This window comes from Nicotiana tabacum, chromosome 6 (genome assembly GCF_000715075.1).
Source record: "Nicotiana tabacum cultivar K326 chromosome 6, ASM71507v2, whole genome shotgun sequence".
Taxonomy (NCBI): domain Eukaryota; kingdom Viridiplantae; phylum Streptophyta; class Magnoliopsida; order Solanales; family Solanaceae; genus Nicotiana; species Nicotiana tabacum.
In genome coordinates, this window is record NC_134085.1 from 208,857,809 (window position 1) to 208,883,003 (window position 25,195).

Consider the following 25,195-nt stretch of genomic DNA (forward strand, 5'->3'; position numbering starts at 1 on the left):
TATATTATTATAGTTTACAATATACTACAACGGTATGTTGTAATAATCGAAAAAGAACATAGTTACCTAACAGTATATGGCTACAGTATACAATATACTATGGCAGTATATAGTTATACCGCAATAGTGTACTATTATAGTATATAATATATTGTTATAGTATACTATAATAATATGCGATATACTGTATGCTGTAATAGCATACAATATACTATAATAGTATACTTATTACCCATAAATTCACTTGTCTTTTCCCTTTTAATTTGTTTTAAGCTTTTACCCAGCGTGAGGGGTAAATTGAAAATGCAAAAAAAATATTCTAAAAGGATCTAATTTGTTTTAAGCTTTTACCCAGCGTGAGGGGCAAATTGAAAATGCAAAAAAAATTAAAAAAATTATAGTATGCTATATAATGTAACGGTATACTCTTACAATTAGATCCTTTTAGAATTTTTTGAAATTTTTTATTGACAACTGATATTATTTCAGTTTAATGATTGAATTAAAAAAAATTTAACTCTTTGCGTACAATTGTATACCTATTAGTATAGCTATATACTATACTGGTATCATATGTTAGTTAATATTTTTTGGTTGTATTAGCTACATTTAATTGGTACACAATTTGATTTTTCTTTAGTAATAATATATAAAAGAATAATAAAAAATAGTGAAAACAGTAAATGAAATTAGATTATGAAGAAAAAAAGAATATTAAAAAAAGAAGTTAAATGAAATTAGAAAAGGAAAAAAGAAAAAAAAAAGAAAAGGAGAAAAGAAAAAAGAAGAAGAAAAGAAGCATAGAAATAAAAAAGAAATGGAGAATAAAGAAAAAATTCCCTACAAAAACTACTATGGGTAGGAAATACAATTAATTTATGGATAGAAAAACAAATGGATAGACAAGGGTAAATAATTTTGTTTTTGTGGGTAATAGGCGTTAGGTTCAAGCCCTATTAAATCTCAAGAAGCTTGATGACATTTTCCTAAAACATAGTAGTACTACCAATTTTTACCCATGGCAGAAGTTGCAAAAAACATCCACATCGAACCTGACCTAGGTCTAAACAGATGTTGACTGCCAATAAGCTGGTAGTTTAATGACATAAATAAACGTTCCAAGGTTTAGGTAATATTAATAAAATGACCATTATGAGACGTTAGGTTCAAGCCCTGTTAAACCTTCAGAAGCTTTACGACAATTTCCTAAAATATAGTAGTACTACCAATTTTCATCCATGGCACAAGTTGCAACAGACATCCAAAGCGAACCTAGCCTAGGTCTAAACCGTTGGTGAAATATTACAAATCATGTCATCGTACAGCTTTAGTAGCCATTTACGGGCAATTACCACCTTGTTATAACAAAAAGCACTAACTGCTGCCACTTCCTTAAAGTTGACAAAATTGCACGTTTGATACTTCGACTTTCTTATTTCACCTACACTTGATACTTTTATGATCAGTTACTAGTGCTTATTGGACAGCTTATTCCTAGTCTGCCTTGGTTCAGCCGTTCGCTTGGTAGTCTTCTTCCCCTTTGATTTTGTTTTACCAGAAAGCTTGTGATCCTTGCCCCCTTCATTATCATCATCACCCTCACTACCGTCATCATCTTCATCATCACCACTTTCCTCTAGTTTTCTTTTTGCAGCCATATTTGCTCTGGCTTTCTTCTCTTGATTACCACCTTTTCCCTTGGAGCTCCCACTTTGTTTTGCTTTTTCAGAAGTATTCTTTAGACCACCATCATTATCATTATCATTTTCATCATTGTCACCGTTGCTTCCCTTCAACTTCTTGTTAGTAGAAGCTCTCTTATTATCTGTCCCACGCCGCTTCCCCTTTGATTTCCCAGCTTCTGCCTCTTCAATTTCTGGCTCCTCATCTTCACCATCACTATCATTATGCTCGACTCTCTGAACTTTGCCCTGCTGCCGTTTACCTGCTGCTTTTGCAGATTCAGCTCCCACTATCTTTTGTAGGTCCGGCACAAAGGCTGAAGTCTAGTGTTTAAAAAAGAAAAAAAATGTCTTTATCTAGATCATACTTGAGATAAACCAGAGAACAGTGTTAGAGAGCCATACCCTGCCACCAGCCGTGATAAACTCTATTTTCTTCCCTGCAAAATACCCAATTTTCTCAATTTTTCATGTAGAAAAACTAAAGTGGTAAGGATATAAAAAGCTGCAGAGTTTTTATCTAAAATCAGGGCAGAACAGTGAGTACAAGAAAGGAGATCGATCATTTTTTCTTTCATAAAGTATGCAAAGCTATTTAATTTATCATCAGGGGATTAAACAAAGTAAAAAATATCTAGTTCACTACAATGTGGATATGATGAGCAAGGATGATGAGTATAACCAGAACCCAACTAGGAGTAGCTTAAAGGTGAGGAGCCAAACCATCAACAAAGGCCTTGCCAGGTTTCTTTTCCCGGGAATGGAAAATCCAACTAGAAGGATACCGACTACTATCTGCGCCAACTTCAACAGCTTTTTCGACGACCTGTGTACATACAATTGTATGTCAAAATGAGGGTGCATATGGAAAATTATCTCACCATTAACTTTTCCAGGCTTTTTGCCCCATCGGTAATGAAACAACCATTCAGAAGGGAAGCGGCTGCAGTCGGCATCTACTTCAACCGCAAATTCTGTAACCTAGAAGTATCATCTCCAATAGCTAGCCATGAGGAAAGCATTCTCATACAACTTATAAGTGATCACAACATCTAGTTTAAGAAAGATGACGTACCTCGTTGATGCACTTCAGCAATGTTGCACAGTCCTCTTTGGATATGCTAGAAGCAGTCTGCATAGGATGGATTCTTGCCTGTCGAAAGAAATTTGACAAAGTTAATCACAAACCACAAAATTTCCGACTGGAGCTTTCTTTTATTTGGTCAAAAACTTTACAAGAGTAAGCAAAAATCTGCAAGCAACATCAATCCGCATCCAAACACCTTGAATTGCTTACAACCAAATGAAGAGACAGATTTGACCATATATTAAACAAAATAGTAACTAGAATTCGAATGAGCAAATAAGTAAACAAAATTTATAACTTGCAATAAAAATAGAGCGAGAAACTCTAGTTCTTTTATTCTCGCCAAGAGTTGAGCGCACACACCTGATATAGCACTTCATCTGCAATCCAGTTGCCAATTCCCGAAATAAAACTCTGCAGAAACAGCGGGAAAAGGATTTATAATGCCTATAACAAATGGCTATAACTCCTAATGAATTTAAGAGTGATATAGCTTTTTTCTCTTTACTTATAACGAATACTGTTTATTAAACTCTTCTTATACAGCAAAAGAGTTTCAACTATAAGCTACTGAATCTAACTTTTTGCCACATGCTAGCTCCTAATGTTTAGCTGGATACCAATGGTTGTTCAGAGTAGGATAGCGATAGAAATATAGATATCTTTTCATGCATAAAAGCGTTCAAGGACAGATGTCACCACTCAGATATGCAATATCCTTTTCTTTTTTGATTGGTAGACATGCATTATCTTTTAAGCAGTTGACACGCAAAATTAACTTTATACTAGTAGGTCCTGATATGAATCAAGTTATAAGAACTGTGCTTGACACCTGAAATTCAGAAGTAGTTTTTCTACAAACAATCCCCCCAAGTTTTCTGTCAACATGTCTTCCCCAGTTCCAAATCCAAATGACTTTGTATTGCCTCTTTCCTGTGAGATTCCCATGCCAAGTTACTTCACCTGAACAACTACTATAACCCCTCCGCCGATATGAGCTGTTGCTCAAGTGAGGAAACTTCATTAGCATACTCCAATTCACACCAAGAATGAAACAACAAAGACAATCAAACTTGATTCTCTGTACTGATTTGAACTTCTCTTCAAATTAGTAGAGATTGAGAAGTGGTCATTTGTAGTAACTAGTAGTCCAGTTCTGATACATTTGTTCAGATGGATATGCCATAATCCTAAAATTATGCACATTTTTAACTCACTATATCAATTAAATTATGCATTATAAAGGATATCTTTTGACCATTTCACAAAAGTTTATAAAGTAAAAGACAGTTCCTAACCTGGTCAAGTAATAAAGCCTTAACACCAATCTTCTTCTTGCTGAAAGCTTTATAGAACTCATCTACAGTCATTGGCTCCAACAGCGCATCAGGACCAAGTTCAGATATTGGAGGAACAGAAATCGGCTGCAACGACAAATTCATTAGGAGATAATATTCAAGCTTTTCGTTCAAGGGAAAGTATCCATGGATTGGGTGATAATATCATCTTACATTCTTCAGTGAGCGCACCCTGGCAAACCGCCTCTTATCAGTAAATGAAAGCTCCAAACCATCGTCCAACTACACAAGTTTGAAAGGTGTCCACATTCATCAGTAGCTACATTCATGTGCCAGTTTGATCTCTAAAAGAATGGCAAAGGAGAAGCAGGTGGAAAAGAAGTAGATGAAGAAAAGAAAGGGAGAAGCAGAAGATGGTTGTGAAATCACAAGTTTCTAATATTCTAACCGCAAGAATGAATGCAATCTACAGTAAACAGATTAAGGCATAATGACCATTGAAATGTCATTACCATCTCAGCCTTGTCGCAAGTTATTTCCATTCACAACCAAATCAATCCAATTTCTTTTTAATTCTTTTACGTACAGGAGTAGGACCCCAAAAATGCTGAATTAGTTTTCATGTTCCATCTAGTCCCCTTTAGCAGTTAAAAATTTCACACGGTTGTTTATAAAGGGTGCAAGCATGTTTCTTCATCCACATCTGCTTGTGCAAATTCCATCTGAGCCAGAAAATCACCTCGGACCATTATTTTTTTATGAATCTACTATAAACTTTATAGTTGTAAATGTATGTCACAATTTTTGTTAGCAATTTAAAAAAAAAAAAAAGATACAGCTGACACATTAACTTGCTATAAAGAGTAAACTTACCTCAAGGAAAACCTTTGAATACTTGGAAGGCCACTCGTCATCGTCTTTTACAGCAGACCTAGAAAAATATTACATTTGTGATAAATGCTGAAGATGAATTCATTCTTTTCTCTCCCCCAAAGACAACGTGTTTCGAAGATCTACATTTCATAACTAATTTGGGATAAGTAAATGAGAACCTTTCCATAATCTGGTTAGACACTTGGGACCCTTTACCCATTTATGTTCATCAGTTTGCAAAATGAATAGCTTTACATACTTGCCCAGCACAATATGACATTAAAGCTCACCGTTTATATTTTGTAACAGCAACTCCTTTGATGTATATAGCACCCGCCATTCCTGACAGTAGATGTACAAAATAATTAGAGGTCAAACAAACCAACCAAGCAACAGAAATGCCATGATTTTCTAATCTGATATCTTCACAGTCTATTCTGTTATAGAGATAAAACCTAGAATACAACCAAGGAAAGGCAGAGTTAAAATCCGAGAAATGACCACGAACTTCATCAATAGCTTAATGGTAAAAGATGTTTGTGCCCAGGAGCAACTTGATTCGGAGGAAAGCATGTAGCATACAACAATGGTTTATCAGTTGCCTCGAGGGATATCATTAAGATACCGTTCTTAGTTCTGGCCATCATTAGAAGCTTGCAGTAACAATCACAAAATAACTCTAGCAAATAAATCATAGGCATGGCATCTACACTAAGCTAAGACTTGGTATCTTGAACAGAATTCTCTCGTTTCCCAGCACCTTTACTTGACAAGACATAACATTAGTCTCTTCTATTTTCTCTGTTTTGCCCCCTCTGCAGTTCTGTCCTGCAGATCTTACTTGTCACCGAAGAATCAGCATTAAGAATTAGAATTAACTTCTATTCTATTTGAAAATTGATCTCCCAACACGTCGCCCGCTTCTCTAGCACAAAGGGAAGTTAACAAAAAATAGAAGAGCCATGTCTTCAAGTATTCATCCAACCTGTCTTTATGCATATGGAAGATAGCTAATGCCACAAGACTGCAGTATATATAAACTAAGCAGAATTAGGGTTATTCAGCGCCAAACTTATGAATCTCATTCTTTTACATAACACCCTAACAGTGTGGGTCACTATTCCAGACATGCAGATACGTATACGTTTTAACATCTTTTATACCGTAGAAGCTACAGTAAAGGAGTTATTGTAACAATATGGTAAACAAAAACCGTCAATTTCAACAAAACAAGAGTAGTAACCTCACCGAACTGAAAAGTAGGAAAAGGAGGGAAATCGAGCTCAATCCACATGTTTTTTCCCTTGCGATTAGCAGCTACGATGGTTTTGCCCTCAAGAGAGGCTCTGAAATCATCGGGAGACACGCCGTCGATGACCTTGGGATCATCGGCGATGATGGCTTTCACGATTTTCTTGCCTATGCAGTGGTCCTCTATGGCTCTTCGAGCTGCCTCTACCTCCGGAAGCTCCGGCATTTTTCGAGCTTAGCTGAGTTTCCCTGGAAACTAATGGAGTTTCGCGCGCTTTTTTGTCTCCAAGGGTTTTGTTGTGAAGTGGAGAATGTTGAAGATTTGTGGTTTTCATTTGACGACCAAAAGTATAGCAGTAAATATGAATAGTACGTACCAAGTACGCTGTAGTAAGTATTTTGAACGAAAAAATAGAAGTTTATGTGCCCAATTAATTAAATTGGAATAAAGTAACAGGAGTATCCGGTAACCAGTTTCAGAATTGTTGTTTAGAAAAGAACTAACGTTTGTTAAGTATTTGAAAAATAATCATAACTTAAAATTTTAAAAATTCAAAAAATTGCTCGAAGTTTGAACTACCAACTTCAAGCAATTTTCCTGAAGTCGGCCGAACCTTAGGAAAGTTGCCTGAATTTCAAGTTGTTATTGGAAGAAATTGTGCTCTTTGCCTTAAGTTCAATATGTATTTTAATAATTTGATATGTCAAATCGAATCGTTGCCGGTTCCTACCGGCAAGTGTGCAATTATTTACTACTGTATATACTATAACGACCATTTGAGCAATGTTCTCGCCCATTCATCAATTCTTGTAGCAGAGAATATTAGTATCACCACAGCAATAATAAGAAAAAATATGAACATGAAATCCCAAAGAAAGATGCAAAGTAAAGCAATAGCTATTAAATACGTCATGCACTGAAATAGTAAGACACAACAATGGCACTAGCTATCTTAGGTAAAAACCTTACCAGACTAGTCTCGCAAAGATATAAATAAGGCAAGACTCAACTACCTACAACCTTAATATTCGACCTCCACAACTTCCTATCAAGTGTCATGACCTCCACAACGACCTCCATAATGTTAATACAGAAAATGATTAAAAAAAAATTAAAAGAAAAATACTTCTTAAATGGTTGGAGAGCAACATCATTCGCAAACATATAAGCAGCAATTATGTGGTAAGACTGTGTGATTCTGATTATTAAAATACACTATGATCTGCAGCAATTTAAAGCTTGAATGATGGCAAAGAAGTAATAAGACTTCTAGTGGGCAATGCAACATAGTAACATCTTAAAACTTCAAATTATTCCAGATAAGAAGTTGTAATTACATGTTCTCGATCACTCATGAGTTGGTTTCTTTGGGGTCAGTTTTGCCAATAGTGCCTTATTATGAAAATGCTTATCATCAACATAATACAAGTTTCCATTGGCGTCGAATGTCACAATTAGTCGTCCGTTGGTCTTATCAGGAGGTCTGATAACTGCAAATATAATTGGAATATGTGATGCCCGCCAAGATATCATCGATCTCCACATCAAAAGAATCTGAACCTGGCTTCCACCTCAGTTTGTGAATTTAGGGTCTATCCCTCCAGTGATTAAATAAAGGCAACTTTCACTTTCAGTTTCCTCTTGTTGTAGGCGTGCAACACGATCCCATTTCTCATATCTCGTGGTAGGCGTACCACCCGTTCCCATTTCATTCTATCTCGTGGTAGGTGTACCACCCGCTCCCATTTTATTCTATCTTGTGGTAGGCGTACCATCCGCTCCCATTTCATAATATCTTGTGGTAGGCATACCACCCGCTCCCATTTCATAATATTTTGTGATAGGCGTACCACCCGCTCCCATTTCAGTTCATCACACAATCACAAGAAATCCCGGCAAGGGAACATAAGTAATATAATAACTTCCAGGCAAGGGAACAAGGATATCAAAATAGTCATCCCGGCATGGGAGAATCAGCTATAACCAATCTCACTTTGCTAGTACTCAGTTCAATTAATGGAAATACTTAATCATAGAGGATCATTAATTAAAATATACAAGGTGTCATTCAAAAACACAACAACTTTCAAGTTAAGACCTACGGTCATGCTTGACACCAACGTATAGATACTCGTCACCATGCCTATACGTTGTACTCAACAAGAAGCAAGTAGCAAATATAACTCAACTCCTAATCCCTCAAGCTAGGGTTAAACCAAACATTTACCTCGATGCCTTGAACACCACTCAAGTCTCAATTATAGCTTTACCTCTTGATTCAACTACCAATCCGCTCGAATCTAGTCATAAGTTACTTAATCACATTAATAAATGCTAAATGAATCAACCCCAATGCATGAAAATGAGTTTTCCAAAGTTTTACCCAAAAGTCAAAATTCACCCCCGGGCCCACATGGTCGCAACCCAAGGTTCGGACCAAAACCCGATTATTCATTCCCCCACAAATTCAAATATATGGTTTTTTCTGAAATCGGGCCTCAAATTGAGGTCCAAATCCCTAATTTTAGAAAAACCTAGGTTCTACCCACATCACCCAATTTCCCCATGAAAATCTTTGATTTGAAGTTGAAATCATGTTAAAAGATGTTAAGAAGTGAAGAAAATAAGTTAGAATTCACTTACCAATCGTTTCGAAGAAGAAAAGTTGTTTGGAAAATCGCCTCTTATGTTTTGGGGTTTTGAAAAGTGTAAAATAACTGAAATTCACGTGTATTTATATCCCTCTGAAGTTTCCACCGCGGACCGCGCAAAAAGGACCGCGGCCGCGCTGGCTCCCTGAAGACCTGCGGATCATTGCCCCGTGCGGACCGCACCAAGCCGACCGCGGCCGCACAACACCCACCGCGGACCGCTCAAGGCGACCGCGACCGCACGTGATTGCTCGCGGACCGTGCAAGAGGGTTCAGAGACCTGTCAAAATTCCTGAACCTGCAACATCTGATCTTCTAAAGCCTAAGGCATCCCGAAACCTACTAGAAACTCACCCGAGCCCTCGAAACTCTAAACCAAGCATGCACACTACCTCAAAAACACCCTACGAACATATTCGTGTGATCATATCACTAATATAACATCATGAACATCGAATTGAGCCTCAAGATTCATGAAATTTCTTAGATTTCCTTTTAAACATCAATTTTCCCAATTTGGGTCCGGATCACATCAAACGACGTCCGTTTTTTACCAAACTTTACAGGAGTGATTCAAAACATATATAAGACTCGTACCGGGCGCCGGAACCAAAATACGGGCCCGATACCATTGCTTTCTAATCAGATTTTATTTCCATTTTCTTTAAACATTTTCTGAGAATAATTTCACTTAAAATTTTATAACTTGGGTTGGGGACCTCGGAATTCGATCCGGGCATACGCCCGAGTCCCATATTTTCTTATAGACCCTCCAGGATCGTCAAATCACGGGTCCGGGTCCGTTTACCTAAAATGTTGACCGAAGTCAAATTTATTCATTTCGAGGTCAAAACTTAGCAATTTTCACAAGATTTCACATTTAAACTTTCCAGCTACGCGCCCGGACTGCACACACAAATCGAGGCGACTCTAAATGAGGTTTTCAGGGCCTCAGAGACATAGATTTCAATTAGAAACAGGTGATGACCCTTTTGGGTCGTCACATTCTCCACCTCTAAAACAATCGCTCGTCCTCAAACGGACAGAAGAAGGAAGTACCTGAGTCGGGGAAAAGATGAGGATACCGGTCCCGCATATCGGACTCGGACTCCCAGGTCGATGTCTCAGAGGGCTGACCTCTCCACTGAACACGAACCGAAGGAAAACTCTTCGACCTCAGCTGGCGAACCTGTCGGTCTAGAATAGCCACCGACTCCTCCTCATACGACAAATCCTTATCCAACTGGACAGTGCTGAAATCTAACACGTAGGATGGATCGCCGTGATATTTCCGAAGCATAGACACATGAAACACTGGATGCACGGCTGATAAGCTAGGCGGTAATACAAGTCTATAAGCCACCTCTCCCACTCGATCAAGGATCTCTAATGGACCAATGAACCTAGGGCTAAGCTTGTCTTTCTTCCCAAATCTCATCACACCCTTCACAGGCGACACTCGGAGCAACACCCGCTCACCAACCATAAAAGCCACGTCTCGAACCTTACGATCTGCATAGCTCTTCTTCCTAGATTGAGCTGTACGAAGCCTATCCTGAATGATCCTGACCTTGTCCAAGGCCTCCTGAACCAAATCTGTACCCAACAACCGAGCCTCTCCCGACTCAAACCATCCAACCGGAGATCGACACCGCCAACCATATAAAGCCTCATAAGGATCCATCTGGATACTCGACTGGTAGCTGTTGTTGTAGGCAAACTCTGCTAAAGGCAATAACTGATCCCACGAACCTCCAAAGTCAACAACACAAGCTCGGAGCATATCCTTCAATATCTGAATAGTCCGCTCGGACTGTCCATCCGTCTGAGGATGAAATGATGTACTCAACTCAATCTGGGTGCCTAACCCTCGCTGAACTACACTCTAGAAACGCAAGGTGAACTGCGTACCTCGATCCGAAATGATAGATACCGGCACACCATGAAGACGAACAATCTCCCGAATATAGATCTCTGCTAACCTCTCGGACGAATAGGAGACTGCCACAGGAATGAAATGCGCTGACTTGGTCAGCCTATCAACAATGACCCAAACTGCATCGAACTTCATCTGGGTCAACGGAAGTCCAGTAACGAAGTCTATAGTGATTCTCTCCCACTTCCACTCGGGAAGCTCAATCCTTTGAAATAAACCACCAGGCCTCTGATGCTCATACTTAACCTGCTGACAATTCAAACACCGATCCACATAGGCAACGATATCCTTCTTTATTCTACGCCACCAATAATGCTGCCGCAAATCCTGATACATCTTAGCGGCGCCCGGATGGATAGATTAACAGGAACTATGAGCCTCCTCTAAAATCAACTCTCGAAGCCCATCCACATTAGGCACACAAACTCGACCCTGAAATCTCAGAACTCCATCATCACCTAAGGTAACCTACTTGGCACCCCCACACTGCACCGTGTCTCTAAGGATACACAAATGGGGATCATCAAACTACCGATCACGGATACGCTCCAATAACTAAGAACGAGCGACCGTGCAAGCTAATACTCGACTAGGCTTAGAAATATCCAACCTCACAAATCGATTGGCCAAAGCCTGAACATCCAAAGCAAGCGGCCTCTCACCGACTGGAATATAAGCAAGACTGCCCATACTGGCTGACTTTCTACTCAAAGCATCGGCCACCACGTTGGCCTTTCCCGGGTGATATAGGATAGTGATGTCATAATCTTTCAACAACTCCAACCACCTCCTCTGCCTCAAATTCAACTCCTTTTGCTTGAACAAATACTGAAAACTCTTATGATCCGTGAACATCTCACATGCCACTCCATACAGGTAATGCCTCCAAATCTTCAATGCGTGAACAATGGCTGCCAACTCCAAATCATGCACTGGATAGTTCTTCTTATGAACCTTCAACTGCCTCGAAGCATAGGCAATGACCTTTCCATCCTACATCAACACTACACCAAGTCAAATGCGAGATGCATCACAATAAACGGTGTAAGGCCCTGAACCTGTGGGCAAAACTAACACCGGCATCGTAGTCAGGGCTGTCTTGCGCCTCTAAAAGCTTGCCTCACACTCGTCCGACCATCTGAACTGCCACACTTCTGGGTCAACCTGGTCATCGAGGCTGCAACAGATGAGAACCCCTCCACGAACCGACGATAGTAGCCTACCAATCCCAAGAAACTCCGAATCTCTGTAGCTGATGTTGGTCTAGGCCAGTTCTTGACTGCCTCAATCTTCTTTGGATCAACCTGAATACCCTCTGCTGATACAACGTGACCTAGGAATGCCACTGAACTCAACCATAACTCACACTTCGAGAACTTAGCATATAACTGACTATCCTTCAGAGTCTGAAGAACCACTCTGAGGTGTTGCTCGTACTCCTCCTGGCTGCGGGAATATATCAGGATATCATCAATAAAGACTATCACGAACAAGTCCAAATAAGGCCTGAACACTCGGTTCATCAACTCCATAAACGTTGCTGGGGCATTGGTCAACCTGAATGACATAACCAAGAACTTATAATGCCCGTACCGAGTGCGGAAAGCTGTTTTAGGGACATCGGATGCCCTAATTCTCAACTAGTGGTAGCCAGATCTCAAGTCAATCTTTGAAAATACCTTGGAACCCTGAAGCTGATTGAACAAATCATCAATCCTCGACAGTGGATACTTATTCTTAATTGTAACCTTGTTCAATTGCCGGTAATCAATGCACATTCTCATCGAACCATCCTTTTTCTTTACAAACAAACTGGCGCACCCCAAGGCGAAATGCTGGGTCTAATGAAACCCTTCTCAAGCAAATCCTGCAACTGTTCCTTTAATTCTTTCAACTCCGGCAGGGCCATACGATATGGCGGAATAGAAATGGGCTGAGTGCCCGGAGCCAGATCAATGCAGAAATCAATTTCCCGATCGGGTGGCATCCCTGGCAGGTCTAAAGGGAAAAGCTCAGGAAACGCATGAACCACGGGCACAAAATCAATATAGGGATCCTCAGCACTGGAGTCACGAACATAAGCCAAATATGCCAAACACCCTTTCTCGACCATACGCCAAGCCTTCACATACGAAATAACACTTCGGGTAGAATGACCAGGAGTCCCTCTCCACTCTAAATGGGGAAAACCCGGTAAGGCTAAGGTCACGGTCTTGGCATGGCAATCCAAGATAGCATGGTACGGGGATAACCAATCCATTCCCAATATAATATCGAAGTCGACCATGTCTAAAAGCAACAAATCAACACGGGTCTCAAGACCCCCAAACACTACAATACAAGAACTATGAACTCGGTCGACCACAATAGAATCACCCACCAGTGTAGATACATAAACAGGAATACTCAATAAATCACTAGGCATGACCAGGTACGGGGCAAAATAAGATGACACGTACGAATACGTAGACCCTGGATCAAATAGCACTGAAGCATCTCTATCACAAACCAGTATAGTACCTGTAATGACTGAATCTGAAGACTCAGCCTTGGGCCTGGCTAGAAGTGCATAACATCGGGCCTAGGCCCCACCACCCTGAACTACTTCTCTAGGACGGCCTGCTGCTGGTTGGCCTCCACCTCTGACGGCTTGAGCTCCACTTCTAGGACCTCTATCTCTACCTCTAACACCTCTGCCCCCGCCTCTAGTTGGCTGGGTAGGCTGTGGGACATCTGGTGCCTGTACCATAGCACGAGAACCCTGATGCGGAGAACTGCTCGAAGCTCGAGGGCAATACCTAGCAATGTGCCTCGTGTCGCCACAAGTAAAATAAGACCTTGGTTGTTGGGGCTGATGACCCTGGAAAATTTGAAGCGGCGGTGCACTGATAGGTGCTGATGGTGCACTGTAAGGCTGCTGATCAGAATAGTGCGTCTGAGAACCACGACCACCTGAAGTACTCTGGGAGACCTGAAGAGCTGACTGAAAGGGCCTAGGAGGATGGCCTCTACCATATAAATCTCTACCTCCAGACGAGGTACCACTGAATCTACCTGAATGATGGGGCCGCTTATCCGACCCATGACCACCTCCCTGTAACAGAACCATCTCAACTCTATGGGCCGCATTGGCTGCCTCCTGAAATGTAATCTCACTCCCGGCTTCCTTGGCCATTTGAAGACGAATCGGCTGAATAAGACCATCAATAAACCTCCTCACCCTCTCTCTCTCTCTCTCGATGGAAAGTATGACAGGAGCATGGCGAGCTAGATCGATGAACATGGTCTCCTACTGAGTGACCGTCATGGAACCCTACTGAAGGCGCTCAAACTGCCTCCGATAGGCTTCTCTCTGCGTCACGTGGAGAAACTTCTCCATAAACAACACTGAAAACTACTCCCATGTCAAACGTGGTGATCTGGCTGGTCTCGCTAAGCAATAATCCCTCCACCAAGTCTTGGCGGATCCAAATAAGCGAAATGCAGCAAAATCGACCCCATTGGTCTCAACAATGCCCATGTTCCTGAGAACCTCGTGGTAGCTGTATAGGAAATTTTGGGGATCCTCAGAAGGAGCTCTGCTGAAAGTAGTAGTGAAGAGCTTGGTGAATCTGTCCAGTCTCCACAAAGCATCGACGGACATAGCCGCTCCATCACCGGTCTACGCCACTACACCCGGCTGAACTGCCACTGTTGGCTGAACCGCTGGAACCTGAATCTGGGGAGCTACCTGCTCCGGAGTGCGTGTAGCAGGAGTTTGAGCCCCTCCTCCAGCCTGAGAAGTGGCTGGTGCTACAGGAAGAAAACCTGCTCGGGTGACACTCTCCATAAGTCCCACCAATCGAACCAGAGCGTCCTGAAGAACTGGGGTAGCGATAAACCCCTCTAGGACCTGAGTTGGGCCCACCGGAACTGTTGGGGCTGGAACCTCCTCCTCAAAATCAACCTGAGGCTCCGCCACTGGTGCCGCTGCTCAGGGCTGAGCTCTGCCCCTACCTCGGCCTCTAGCACGGCCTCGCCCTCTGCCCCTAGTGGGAGCTGCTGTAGGGGGCTCGAGCTGCTGAGCGGTAGATGAGGAAGCGCGTGCTCTTGCCATCTGCGAAGAATAGAGTAGAAGTTCAATTAGCATTTGAGGAACAAATCTGTACGACAAGAAAGAACAAAAGTGAAGTTTTCCTAACTCGGTAGCCTCTAGGGGATAAATACAGACGTCTCCGTACCGATCCTTCAGACTCTACTAAGCTTGTCCGTGAGTTGTGAGACCTATGTAACCTAGAGCTCTGATACCAACTTGTCACCACCCGGATTTCCCACCCTCGGGAGTCATGATGACGCCTACTAATGAGAGCTAGGCAAGTCAATCCTTAATTGCTTACTTCATTAACAATTACTTCTTTTAACAATGATCGGCGATAGCATGAAAGCAACAGAATTAAATAAATATGCGAAAGACTTAAATTTAAAGAAAACTGAACAATAATGCGAGAATCAACATATGCCTCTACCCAAGAACTGGTGTCACATTAATTACGAACTTCTAAGAGTGCTAAATACAACCGTTTGAAAGAAAATATAAACTGTTTGTCTCGTATATATGAGATAACATATGGAAATAAAAGATAGAGGAGACGTCGGGCTTGCGAACGCCTGCAAGGCTACCTCAATGTTTAACTGGACTGAAGGATGGCTCCCGCGCTACGGCTGTTGTCCAAAACCTGGATCTGTGCAAAAGAGCACAGAGCGTAGTATCAGCACAACCGGCCCCATCTGTTAGTAAGTGTTTGGCCTAACTCCGGCGAGGTAGTGACGAGGCTAGGACCAGACTCCAGACAAACCTGTACAGTTATATAATATATGGCGGAAAAGTAAAAAAGTAATAAGCAGTTAAAGCTGGGGTAGGGGAACATGTTTCGGAGATAGCAGTTAAAAGAAATAACAGGGAATAATAAGGAAGCTAGCATTATAACTTCTATTACAAATAAAGAAAATAAAGGCAACTTTCACTTTTCAGTTTCCTCTTGTTGCAGGCGTGCAACCCGATCCCATTTCTCATATCTCGTGGTAGGTGTACCACCCGCTCCCATTTCATTCTATCTCGTGGTAGGTGTACCACCCACTTCCATTTCATTATATCTTGTGGTAGGCGTACCACCCGCTCCCATTTCATAATATCTTGTGGTAGGCATACCACCCGCTCCCATTTCATAATATCTTGTGGTAGGCGTACCACCCGCTCCCATTTCAGTTCATCACACAATCACAAGAAATCCCGGCAAGGGAACATAAGTAATATAATAACTTCCCGGCAAGGGAGCAAGGATATCGAAATAGACATCCCGGCATGGGAAAATCAGCTATAACCAATCTCACTTTGCTAGTACTCAGTTCAATTAATGGAAATACTTAATCATAGAGGATCATTAATTAAAATATACAAGGTGTCATTCAAAAACACAACAACTTTCAAGTTAAGACCCACGGTCATGCTTGACACCAACGTATAGATACTCGTCACCATGCCTATACGTCGTACTCAACAAGAAGCAAGTAGCAAATATGACTCAACTCCTAATCCCTCAAGCTAGGGTTAAACCAAACACTTACCTCGATGCCTTGAACACCACTCAAGTCTCAATTATAGCTTTACCTCTTGATTCCACCACCAATCCGCTCGAATCTAGTCATAAGTTACTTAATCACATTAATAAATGCTAAATGAATCAACCCCAATGCATGAAAATGAGTTTTCCAAAGTTTTACCCAAAAGTCAAAATTTACCCGTGGGCCCACGTGGTCGCAACCCGAGGTTCGGACCAAAACCCGATTACTCATTCCCCCACAAATTCAAATATATGGTTTGTTTTGAAATCGGGCCTCAAATTGAGGTCCAAATCCCTAATTTTAGAAAAACCTAGGTTCTACCCACATCACCCAATTTCTCCATAAAAATCTTTGATTTGAAGTTGAAATCATGTTAAAAGATGTTAAGAAGTGAAGAAAATAAGTTAGAAATCACTTACCAATCGTTTCGTAGAAGAAAAGTTGTTTGGAAAATCACCTCTTATGTTTTGGGGTTTTGAAAAGTGTAAAATAACTGAAATTCACATGTATTTATACCTCTCTGAAGTTCCCACCGCGGACCGCGGCCGCGCAGGCTCCCTGAAGACCTGCGGATCATTGCCCCGTGCAGACCGCGGCCGCACAACACCCACCGCAGACCGCTCAAGGCGACCACGACCGCGCTGGCCCCTCCGCGGATTCACGTGATTGCTCGCGGACCACGCAAGAGGGTTCAGAGACCTGTCAAAATTCCTGAGCATGCAACATCTGATCTTCTAAAGCCTAAGGCATCCCAGAAACTACTAGATACTCACCCGAGCCCTCGAAACTCTAAACTAAGAATGCACACTACCTCAAAAACACCCTACGAACATATTCGTGTGATCACATCACCAATATAACATCATGAACATTGAATTGAGCCTCAAGATCCATGAAATTTCTTAGATTTCCTTTTAAACATCAATTTTCCCAATTTGGGTCCGGATCACGTCAAACGACGTCCGTTTTTTACCAAACTTTACAGGAGTGATTCAAAACATATATAAGACTCGTATCAGGCGCCAGAACCAAAATACAGGCCCGATACCATTACTTAATCAGATTTTATTTCCATTTTCTTTAAACATTTTCAGAGAACAATTTCACTTAAAAATTCATAACTGGGGCTGGGAACCTCGGAATTCGATTCCGGGCATACGCTCGAGTCCCATATTTTCCTACGGACCCTCCGGGATCGTCAAATCATGGGTCCGGGTCCGTATATCTAAAATGTTGATCGAAGTCAAATTTATTCATATCGAGGTCAAAACTTAGCAATTTTCACAAGATTTCACATTTAAGCTTTTCGGCTACGCTTCCGGACTACGCACACAAATCGAGGTGACTCTAAATAAGGTTTTCAGGGCCTTGGAGACATAGATTTCAATTAGAAACATGTGATAACCCTTTTGGGTCGTCACAGTAAGTAATATATTTAGTTCCGCAAGCACAGAAGGAGGCAGCTTAATTCAGCACAGTCAAAACAGATTCAGATATCACAACAATATAACAAAGATTTTCTCTCAATGGAGTTGTGAATCTCAAAAAGAACAGTAACGAGACCTAACTCATTGTTTACCCTTAAAATTGGATAACAATGACGATAAAAGAATAAATGCAAACCACACGACTCGAATAGCTTTGGCCCTCGAATTCAGTCACCCTTGAACCAAAGATGTTTCAACTGATGTATGAACAGAGTAACAAGATAATAAAAGCTATAAAATGACAGTATATTCCTTTATGTTGAGTAAAAATGATGTGTATTACAAATTATTATACCCCCTTTATAGAGAAAATGGTCAAAAATATCTCTCTACTTTCAAATATTGTCTATATTTAGCCCTTGTTATACTTTCGAGACATAAGTACCCCTATCGTTAGCATAGTATCCAAATCTACCCCTAACCTTAATGGTGCTCCTATGTGGCAGTGAACCCTGCTATTAAAATGCCATAGTGGTACCACGTGTGTATTACCTTCTTTTTAATTCTTGAAAGAAAAAAAGTTCCATTTTAAAAAATCTTTCTCCTTTATCCCCATCCTCCATTACTGTGTAATTTTGGAAGTAAGAAATTTTTTTGCTCATCCCATTTTTCATCTTAATTTAAACGAAGGAATTATGAGAACATGTTCCATTAACTTTCTCTAGTGAACTGCATACATGAACAAGGTACAACATCGAAATTCCATATGAAAGTCGAAGAAGGTTATTCCAGAAGTTCCCAAAGAAAGGAACTAGAAATCTTGATTAAAAATGCACTAATTTTTAGCATCACTATAATTTCCTGTTAACTTAAAGCATTTTCCTACTTTCATATATTGCAAAAAAAAAAAAAAAAAAAGGGTGGACAAACTCAAATTCTTTGAGGCAGACTATTCAAACTATATAAAAGAAGAGTAACTTGAAAGGTTCAATCTTTTAGAAATGGAAGGGAAAAATAGAGCAAATAAGTGCTTATAGCTGTCACACCTCCTTTTTACATACCCGAGAGGGTACAAAGGAGTTTTTTCCAATTAAAGGACAATCGAAACGGGAGTTGTTTAATTATTTCATAGTCGCCACTTGGGAGGTTTTAGGGTGTCCCAAGTCACCAATTTTAATCCCGAATCGAGGAAAAGAATTGACTCCATATTACAGTCTGCGTACCAGAAATCCGGATAAGGAATTCTGTTAACCCGGGAGAAGGTGTTAGGCATTCCCGAGTTCCGTGGTTCTAGCACGGTCGCTCAACTGTTATATTCGGCTTGATTATCTGACTTTATACAAATATGAACTTATGTGCAAATTTTATCTTTTAACCGCTTTATTATTTAATGTTATTTTTATCAAGAATTGCAACATCGTGGAAAACACACATCGAACCACGTTACAATCAATGTACATGTGGTTAGAGCTACATTTCAACTCTGTTGAGATTGGGATTTGGGTCACATAAATGTGCACCCGAGTTTAGGAAGATAACATTATTAAATACGCTCCTAAAGCGACTAGCGTATCGTTATTTTGGGTAGGGCCGTGGAATTTTGCTAAACGGTCCATCCCGAAGTCTAAGCAATCTTAAAGTAAGTATTTACTGAGGGCCCCGCAATTTTGTATTGTTATTCGGCGAGGCTCATCTCATTCTTATTTTTAAAAGGAGTTTGCAACGTCATGGACACGCATCTCGAACCACGTCACAATCAATGTACCCGTGATTAGAGACACATTTCGACTCCGTTGAGATTGGGATTTGGGTCACATAAATGTGCACCTGAGTTTAAGAAGGTAAGATTTATTAAGGCGCATCCTAAAGAAACTAGCGTATTGTTATTTTGGGAAGGCCGTGAGATTTGCTAAACGGCCCGCCCTAGAAACTGAGTGCTTTGATATATACATTTAACGAGGGCCCCGCAGCTTGTGCATTTTTATTTGTCGAGGCTCATCTCGTCTTTATTTTAAAAGTATATCCTATAGTAGCTATGTTTCTTGTCGCATTTGTCTCTACTAATCGAAAGCAACAATGACCCTACTTAATTACATGCTTGCAGGTTATTTATAGCGGGATTCCGAATACTTTAACAAAATCAGAAACATGGCCACGCACATAGGCAGCTGATCGAGTATTATGGGCCCAAACCCCGCTCACGCGGGATTGGCCAGGCCTGGGCCACTGTTTTTCGATGAAGGCCTGCTTAGTTTGTTTCGACTTGGGCTCGACCTTTGTGAGGTTGAGACTATAAACTTGTGTTCTTTGTTCTAAAAGTGTGGTTTGCCAGTTATAACGAGGTAGTTTATCAAAAGGGAAGGAACTTAACTAGTAATGGATAGTTTTCATGCTTGGCATGCATTAAAGGACATGCTAATCACAAACATAGCTAATTTCTAAGATATAGCCTACTATACTGTCAAATCTTTTATCTATCAGCCTACATACACAATAGGATATCAAGTTACCATACATCGACATTTACTATATATGAGGGCTACCTCTAGTATCCAAGCAAAGAAAATGTAAATTACTATACATCACATGATATTCAATATACAAGCTATGTATGAAAGTAAACATCTTCAACTCTTCTCTTTTGTATTCATGCTCAACTTTCAAGTTATATTGACAGTATTAGTCGTGTACCTGGTATAGAAAAGCAAAAGAAGAAGGAGAATGATCAGCCGAGCAGTATGCAACAACACAACAACAGCAGGTAAACAACAGTCAACAATCAACAACAACAACAATCAGCAACAATGTCACCAATAGTCCACAGACAACCAACAACAGTTTCAAATGAGGAAACCCACAGGTAGTCGAGCACCAAGCAAACAATCCCAGACACAGAGTAGTAAAACAACCAAGAAAACCAGAATATTCAATGCAAAAGCAACAACAGTTCAATTAGAGTAACTGACTTGGCCAAGACAGCTTGACCTACTTAATCTCTTATGCAGTTTTCAGACAGTGTTTGGTTACAATGTTCTGAAATTTTCTTTCTGTTTTTCCTTTTCTGAAGACTAAAAAATGTCCAGCCCCTTTTATGTTATGAAACAACTTATTTATAAGCAGAAATGGCAAGCACTAAGCTACCTCGAACACTTCTCCTCTTTCCTGCCCATAACTTCTTTAAAAACTAATCAAAAATATCCCCCATGCCCATCCATTCGACATGCCTCTAGCCTGTATTTTCTGCCCAAAAGCATGGGCAGCCCTTTTTTATTCAATCAGCCTCATGCAACCCAGTTTGGTTCCCCACTATTACATTAGTTTAATCCTAATCCAGTACCCTATTTGTCAGCTCATTTAAACTAATCATTTCTATTCTTTTTTACACCCAAATTACCCTTGTTAACCCCTGGTTATCACTGTCTTGCCCTGCTTCTATAGCAGGAAATTTGAACTTCTGAAAGTTTAATTTCCAGCTGCCCTAGCCTGAATCTTTTAGTTGTTTATAATGCAGTTACAAACTACTTTCAAACAATGTCAAGCAATCAATTAACAACAACAGGTTCGTTCACTCATGTGAAGTTGTATGAATTAGAATATTTGAACGTTCAATCATAGGAAACTAATCGACGACGTTTATCAAGTCGACTATACTAATTATAACAAGGAATAATCAGTCGATTAAATAAACAACACGAACAGGGTCCCAAAGGGCTTCAGACAACTTTGCACGACACTGGGAAGCTATATGAGTTATCTATGCGACGACTAATCTAATCGAGCATGTATATTACAGAACGTATTCAAACATACACAGAAGACAATCGACCAAATAAAAAAGCCTTACAAAGATGGAAGAAATTGGAATGAAAAGACCAGAAATACCAAATAATCACAACAAAACATGCTAACAAACTCAATCAATATTCGAACAAAACTAAAATGAAAAAGGAAAACTTATTGAAAATGTTTAACAAAAGCCGACCCAGGTCTGAATTAGATTTGACCATTTGAGGCCAAACAAACTTTAATCGGGGTGTTCTCAACCAAGAACACCTTGATTAAAGTCTATTAGACCCCAAACCCCCTATGAAGCCGGTCGGATTCCAAGGTTCTTTGTGTTCTAGGGTTCGAATCTTCAGATTTGGTTTTTTAGGATTTGTGGGTAGATTCGGACCAAACCAGGCTTGGTTTGGTCACGAGGGTAGTCAGGGGATTGTCTAGTGTGAATCTGGGGTGGTTTGGTGTAGATCGAGTTTTGTCTCGAATCTTCAAATGAAGATTCGAGAAGGTAGGGGAGGATTCGAGCCAAGCTGTTGGTGGATTTGGATTCAGGGGGTTGAGGTGCATCAGGGGTGTTAAGGGGGTGGTCACCGGCGTCCTTACCACCGGGTTTAATGGTGAGGGAAAAGGGGGTGGCGTTAGGGTTTCATGGGGTTCGGGGTCTGGTGAAGAAGACGACTGAAGGGGTGCTTGGATAGGGGGCATGGGGTGTGATGGGGGGTTTATATACGGAAGGGGAAAAAGATCAGGGCCGTCAGATCAGATGATCTCAACGACTTGGATCCATTGGTGAGGGACGGGACGGGGTCGTTTGGTATAGAAACGGGGTCGTTTGGTTTAAGTGAGGGGTTGGGTTGATCCGAGCAAACAGGTCGGGTTATGGGTGTGAGTGTGGACCGTTGGATGAGTGTGATTGAACGGCTCAGATCAGACGCCTTATACTGCGTCGTTTGGGGGTCGTGCCTGGGCAGGCCTGGTTTGGACTGGATACATGCAGCTGGTTTGGGCCTGTTGTTTTAATTTCCGGGCCGAATCCGAGTATCCTCATTTTTCCTTTGCTTTTCTACTTTAATTTAAACAAAACTCCTAAATAAAAATAAATTTACACACCCCTAAACTAACATTTAATAAAACAATCACCCAATGACAAAAAATACTTATGCGTATATTTTTGATTTTTTCTTTTCTTTTGGAGTAATTTCCGTGAAGCAAAAATCACGTGCTTACAGCTGCCCCTCTTTGCCCGAAGACACGAAGGGTTTTCGCGCAAAGATAAAGTGGGCAATTTTTGCTCCACCGAGTACTCTGTGTGAAGCATTTTTTTTGAAAAAGATTTGACCGAACCTTTGCTTCAGAGGTTTCCTACATATCCTGGGCTGAACAGGAATCAGGTCAATGTAGTTCGGGAAGTTTTGGTAGCTGGGACTACCGTGTGACTATAACGTTCGCTGTTGTTGCGTGCTGTTACATGCTGTTGTATGCTGTTATTGCTTACTGATCTCCTTGTTACATTGTGCTAAAAGGAAAAACAAGAAGCTAGGCTGGACTATGGATCATAAGATCTCATCTATCTTCAACTTGTTCGTGTTCCTTGCTTTCTTGTCGGCTTGCGTTTTTCCTCCGACGCTTTCATTTTTGTGAACTTGGGGGATGACACTGGTCCTTTGCCTTTCTGAATGCCAGTTTTCATCATTTTGGTTGGTTCGCTGGGGACATGACTTTCTTCATCAAGCTTCTCAGTGGTTCCTCTGGTGGTACGGCTCTCTTCATCGGATTTGCTATGCTGGCATGATTTGATGTTCACCAGCTGCTTCTTTCAAAATGCGTCCTTTCTTCCCTTTTGACACATGTACTTGAGTTTGCAACCTTCTGCTTCCCGGTGCTGGGGATTTTTTATTGTTTCCTGCTTGGTATTCCTGTTGTAACCTTCTGACTTCCGGTGGGGTTACTGCTCTCAAAATCTGAAATATTTAAACTAAAACATGAAAATTATTCCTCTTGTTATACAGGTGGGCGCCTATTTTAACTAAGACTGAAAAATATTCCTCTCGTTATACAGGTGGGCGCCTATTTAAACTAAGACATGAAAATATTCCTCTCGTTATACAGGTGGGCGCCTATTTAAACTAAGACATGAAAATATTCCTCTCGTTATACAGGTGGGCGCCTATTTAAACTAAGACATGAAAATATTCCTCTCGTTATACAGGTGGGCGCCTATTTAAACTAAGACATGAAAATATTCCTCTCGTTATACAGGTGGGCGCCTATTTAAACTAAGACATGAAAATTATTCCTCTCGTTATACAGGTGGGCGCCTATTTAAACTAAGACATGAAAATTATTCCTCTCGTTATACAGGTGGGCGCCTATTTAAACTAAGACATGAAAATTATTCCTCTCGTTATACAGGTGGGCGCCTATTTAAACTAAGACTGAAAATTATTCCTCTCGTTATACAGGTGGGCGCCTATTTAAACTAAGACATGAAAATTATTCCTCTCGTTATACAGGTGGGCGCCTATTTAAACTAAGACATGAAAATTATTCCTCTCGTTATACAGGTGGGCGCCTATTTAAACTAAGACTGAAAATTATTCCTCTCGTTATACAGGTGGGCGCCTATTTAAACTAAGACATGAAAATTATTCCTCTCGTTATACAGGTGGGCGCCTATTTAAACTAAGACATGAAAATTATTCCTCTCGTTATACAGGTGGGCGCCTATTTAAACTAAGACTGAAAATTATTCCTCTCGTTATACAGGTGGGCGCCTATTTAAACTAAGACATGAAAATTATTCCTCTCGTTATACAGGTGGGCACCTATTTAAACTAAGACTGAAAATTATTCCTCTCGTTATACAGGTGGGCGCCTATTTAAACTAAGACATGAAAATATTCCTCTCGTTATACAGGTGGGCGCCTATTTAAACTAAGACATGAAAATTATTCCTCTCGTTATACAGGTGGGCGCCTATTTAAACTAAGACATGAAAATTATTCCTCTCGTTATACAGGTGGGCGCCTATTTAAACTAAGACATGAAAATATTCCTCTCGTTATACAGGTGGGCGCCTATTTAAACTAAGACATGAAAATTATTCCTCTCGTTATACAGGTGGGCGCCTATTTAAACTAAGACATGAAAATTATTCCTCTCGTTATACAGGTGGGCGCCTATTTAAACTAAGACATGAAAATTATTCCTCTCGTTATACAGGTGGGCGCCTATTTAAACTAAGACTGAAAATTATTCCTCTCGTTATACAGGTGGGCGCCTATTTAAACTAAGACTGAAAATTATTCCTCTCGTTATACAGGTGGGCGCCTATTTAAACTAAGACATGAAAATATTCCTCTCGTTATACAGGTGGGCGCCTATTTAAACTAAGACATGAAAATTATTCCTCTCGTTATACAGGTGGGCGCCTATTTAAACTAAGACATGAAAATTATTCCTCTCGTTATACAGGTGGGCGCCTATTTAAACTAAGACATGAAAATATTCCTCTCGTTATACAGGTGGGCGCCTATTTAAACTAAGACATGAAAATTATTCCTCTCGTTATACAGGTGGGCGCCTATTTAAACTAAGACTGAAAATTA

The 25,195-nt window shown here is 40.6% G+C and overlaps 1 protein-coding gene across 2 annotated transcripts; it reads right to left on the minus strand.

Moving 5' to 3' along the window:
• Positions 1 to 1,096: 1,096 nt before the first annotated feature.
• Positions 1,097 to 6,547, minus strand: LOC107790249 (formamidopyrimidine-DNA glycosylase). 2 transcript variants are annotated; one of them, XM_016612155.2, is made up of 10 exons: positions 6,189 to 6,547; positions 5,231 to 5,282; positions 4,941 to 4,998; positions 4,281 to 4,349; positions 4,068 to 4,193; positions 3,133 to 3,183; positions 2,758 to 2,835; positions 2,564 to 2,663; positions 2,088 to 2,122; positions 1,097 to 2,006 (listed from the first exon to the last, which is right to left on the minus strand). In XM_016612155.2, exons 1-10 carry the CDS (start codon positions 6,415 to 6,417, stop codon positions 1,470 to 1,472), a joined length of 1,335 nt encoding a protein of 444 aa, XP_016467641.1. In that variant the 5' UTR covers positions 6,418 to 6,547; the 3' UTR covers positions 1,097 to 1,469. The 2 variants fall into 2 exon arrangements, with proteins under 2 accessions (XP_016467641.1, XP_016467640.1); XM_016612154.2 differs by lacking the exon at positions 2,564 to 2,663 and adding an exon at positions 2,406 to 2,508 and having other exon boundaries at positions 6,189 to 6,545.
• Positions 6,548 to 25,195: the final 18,648 nt, after the last annotated feature.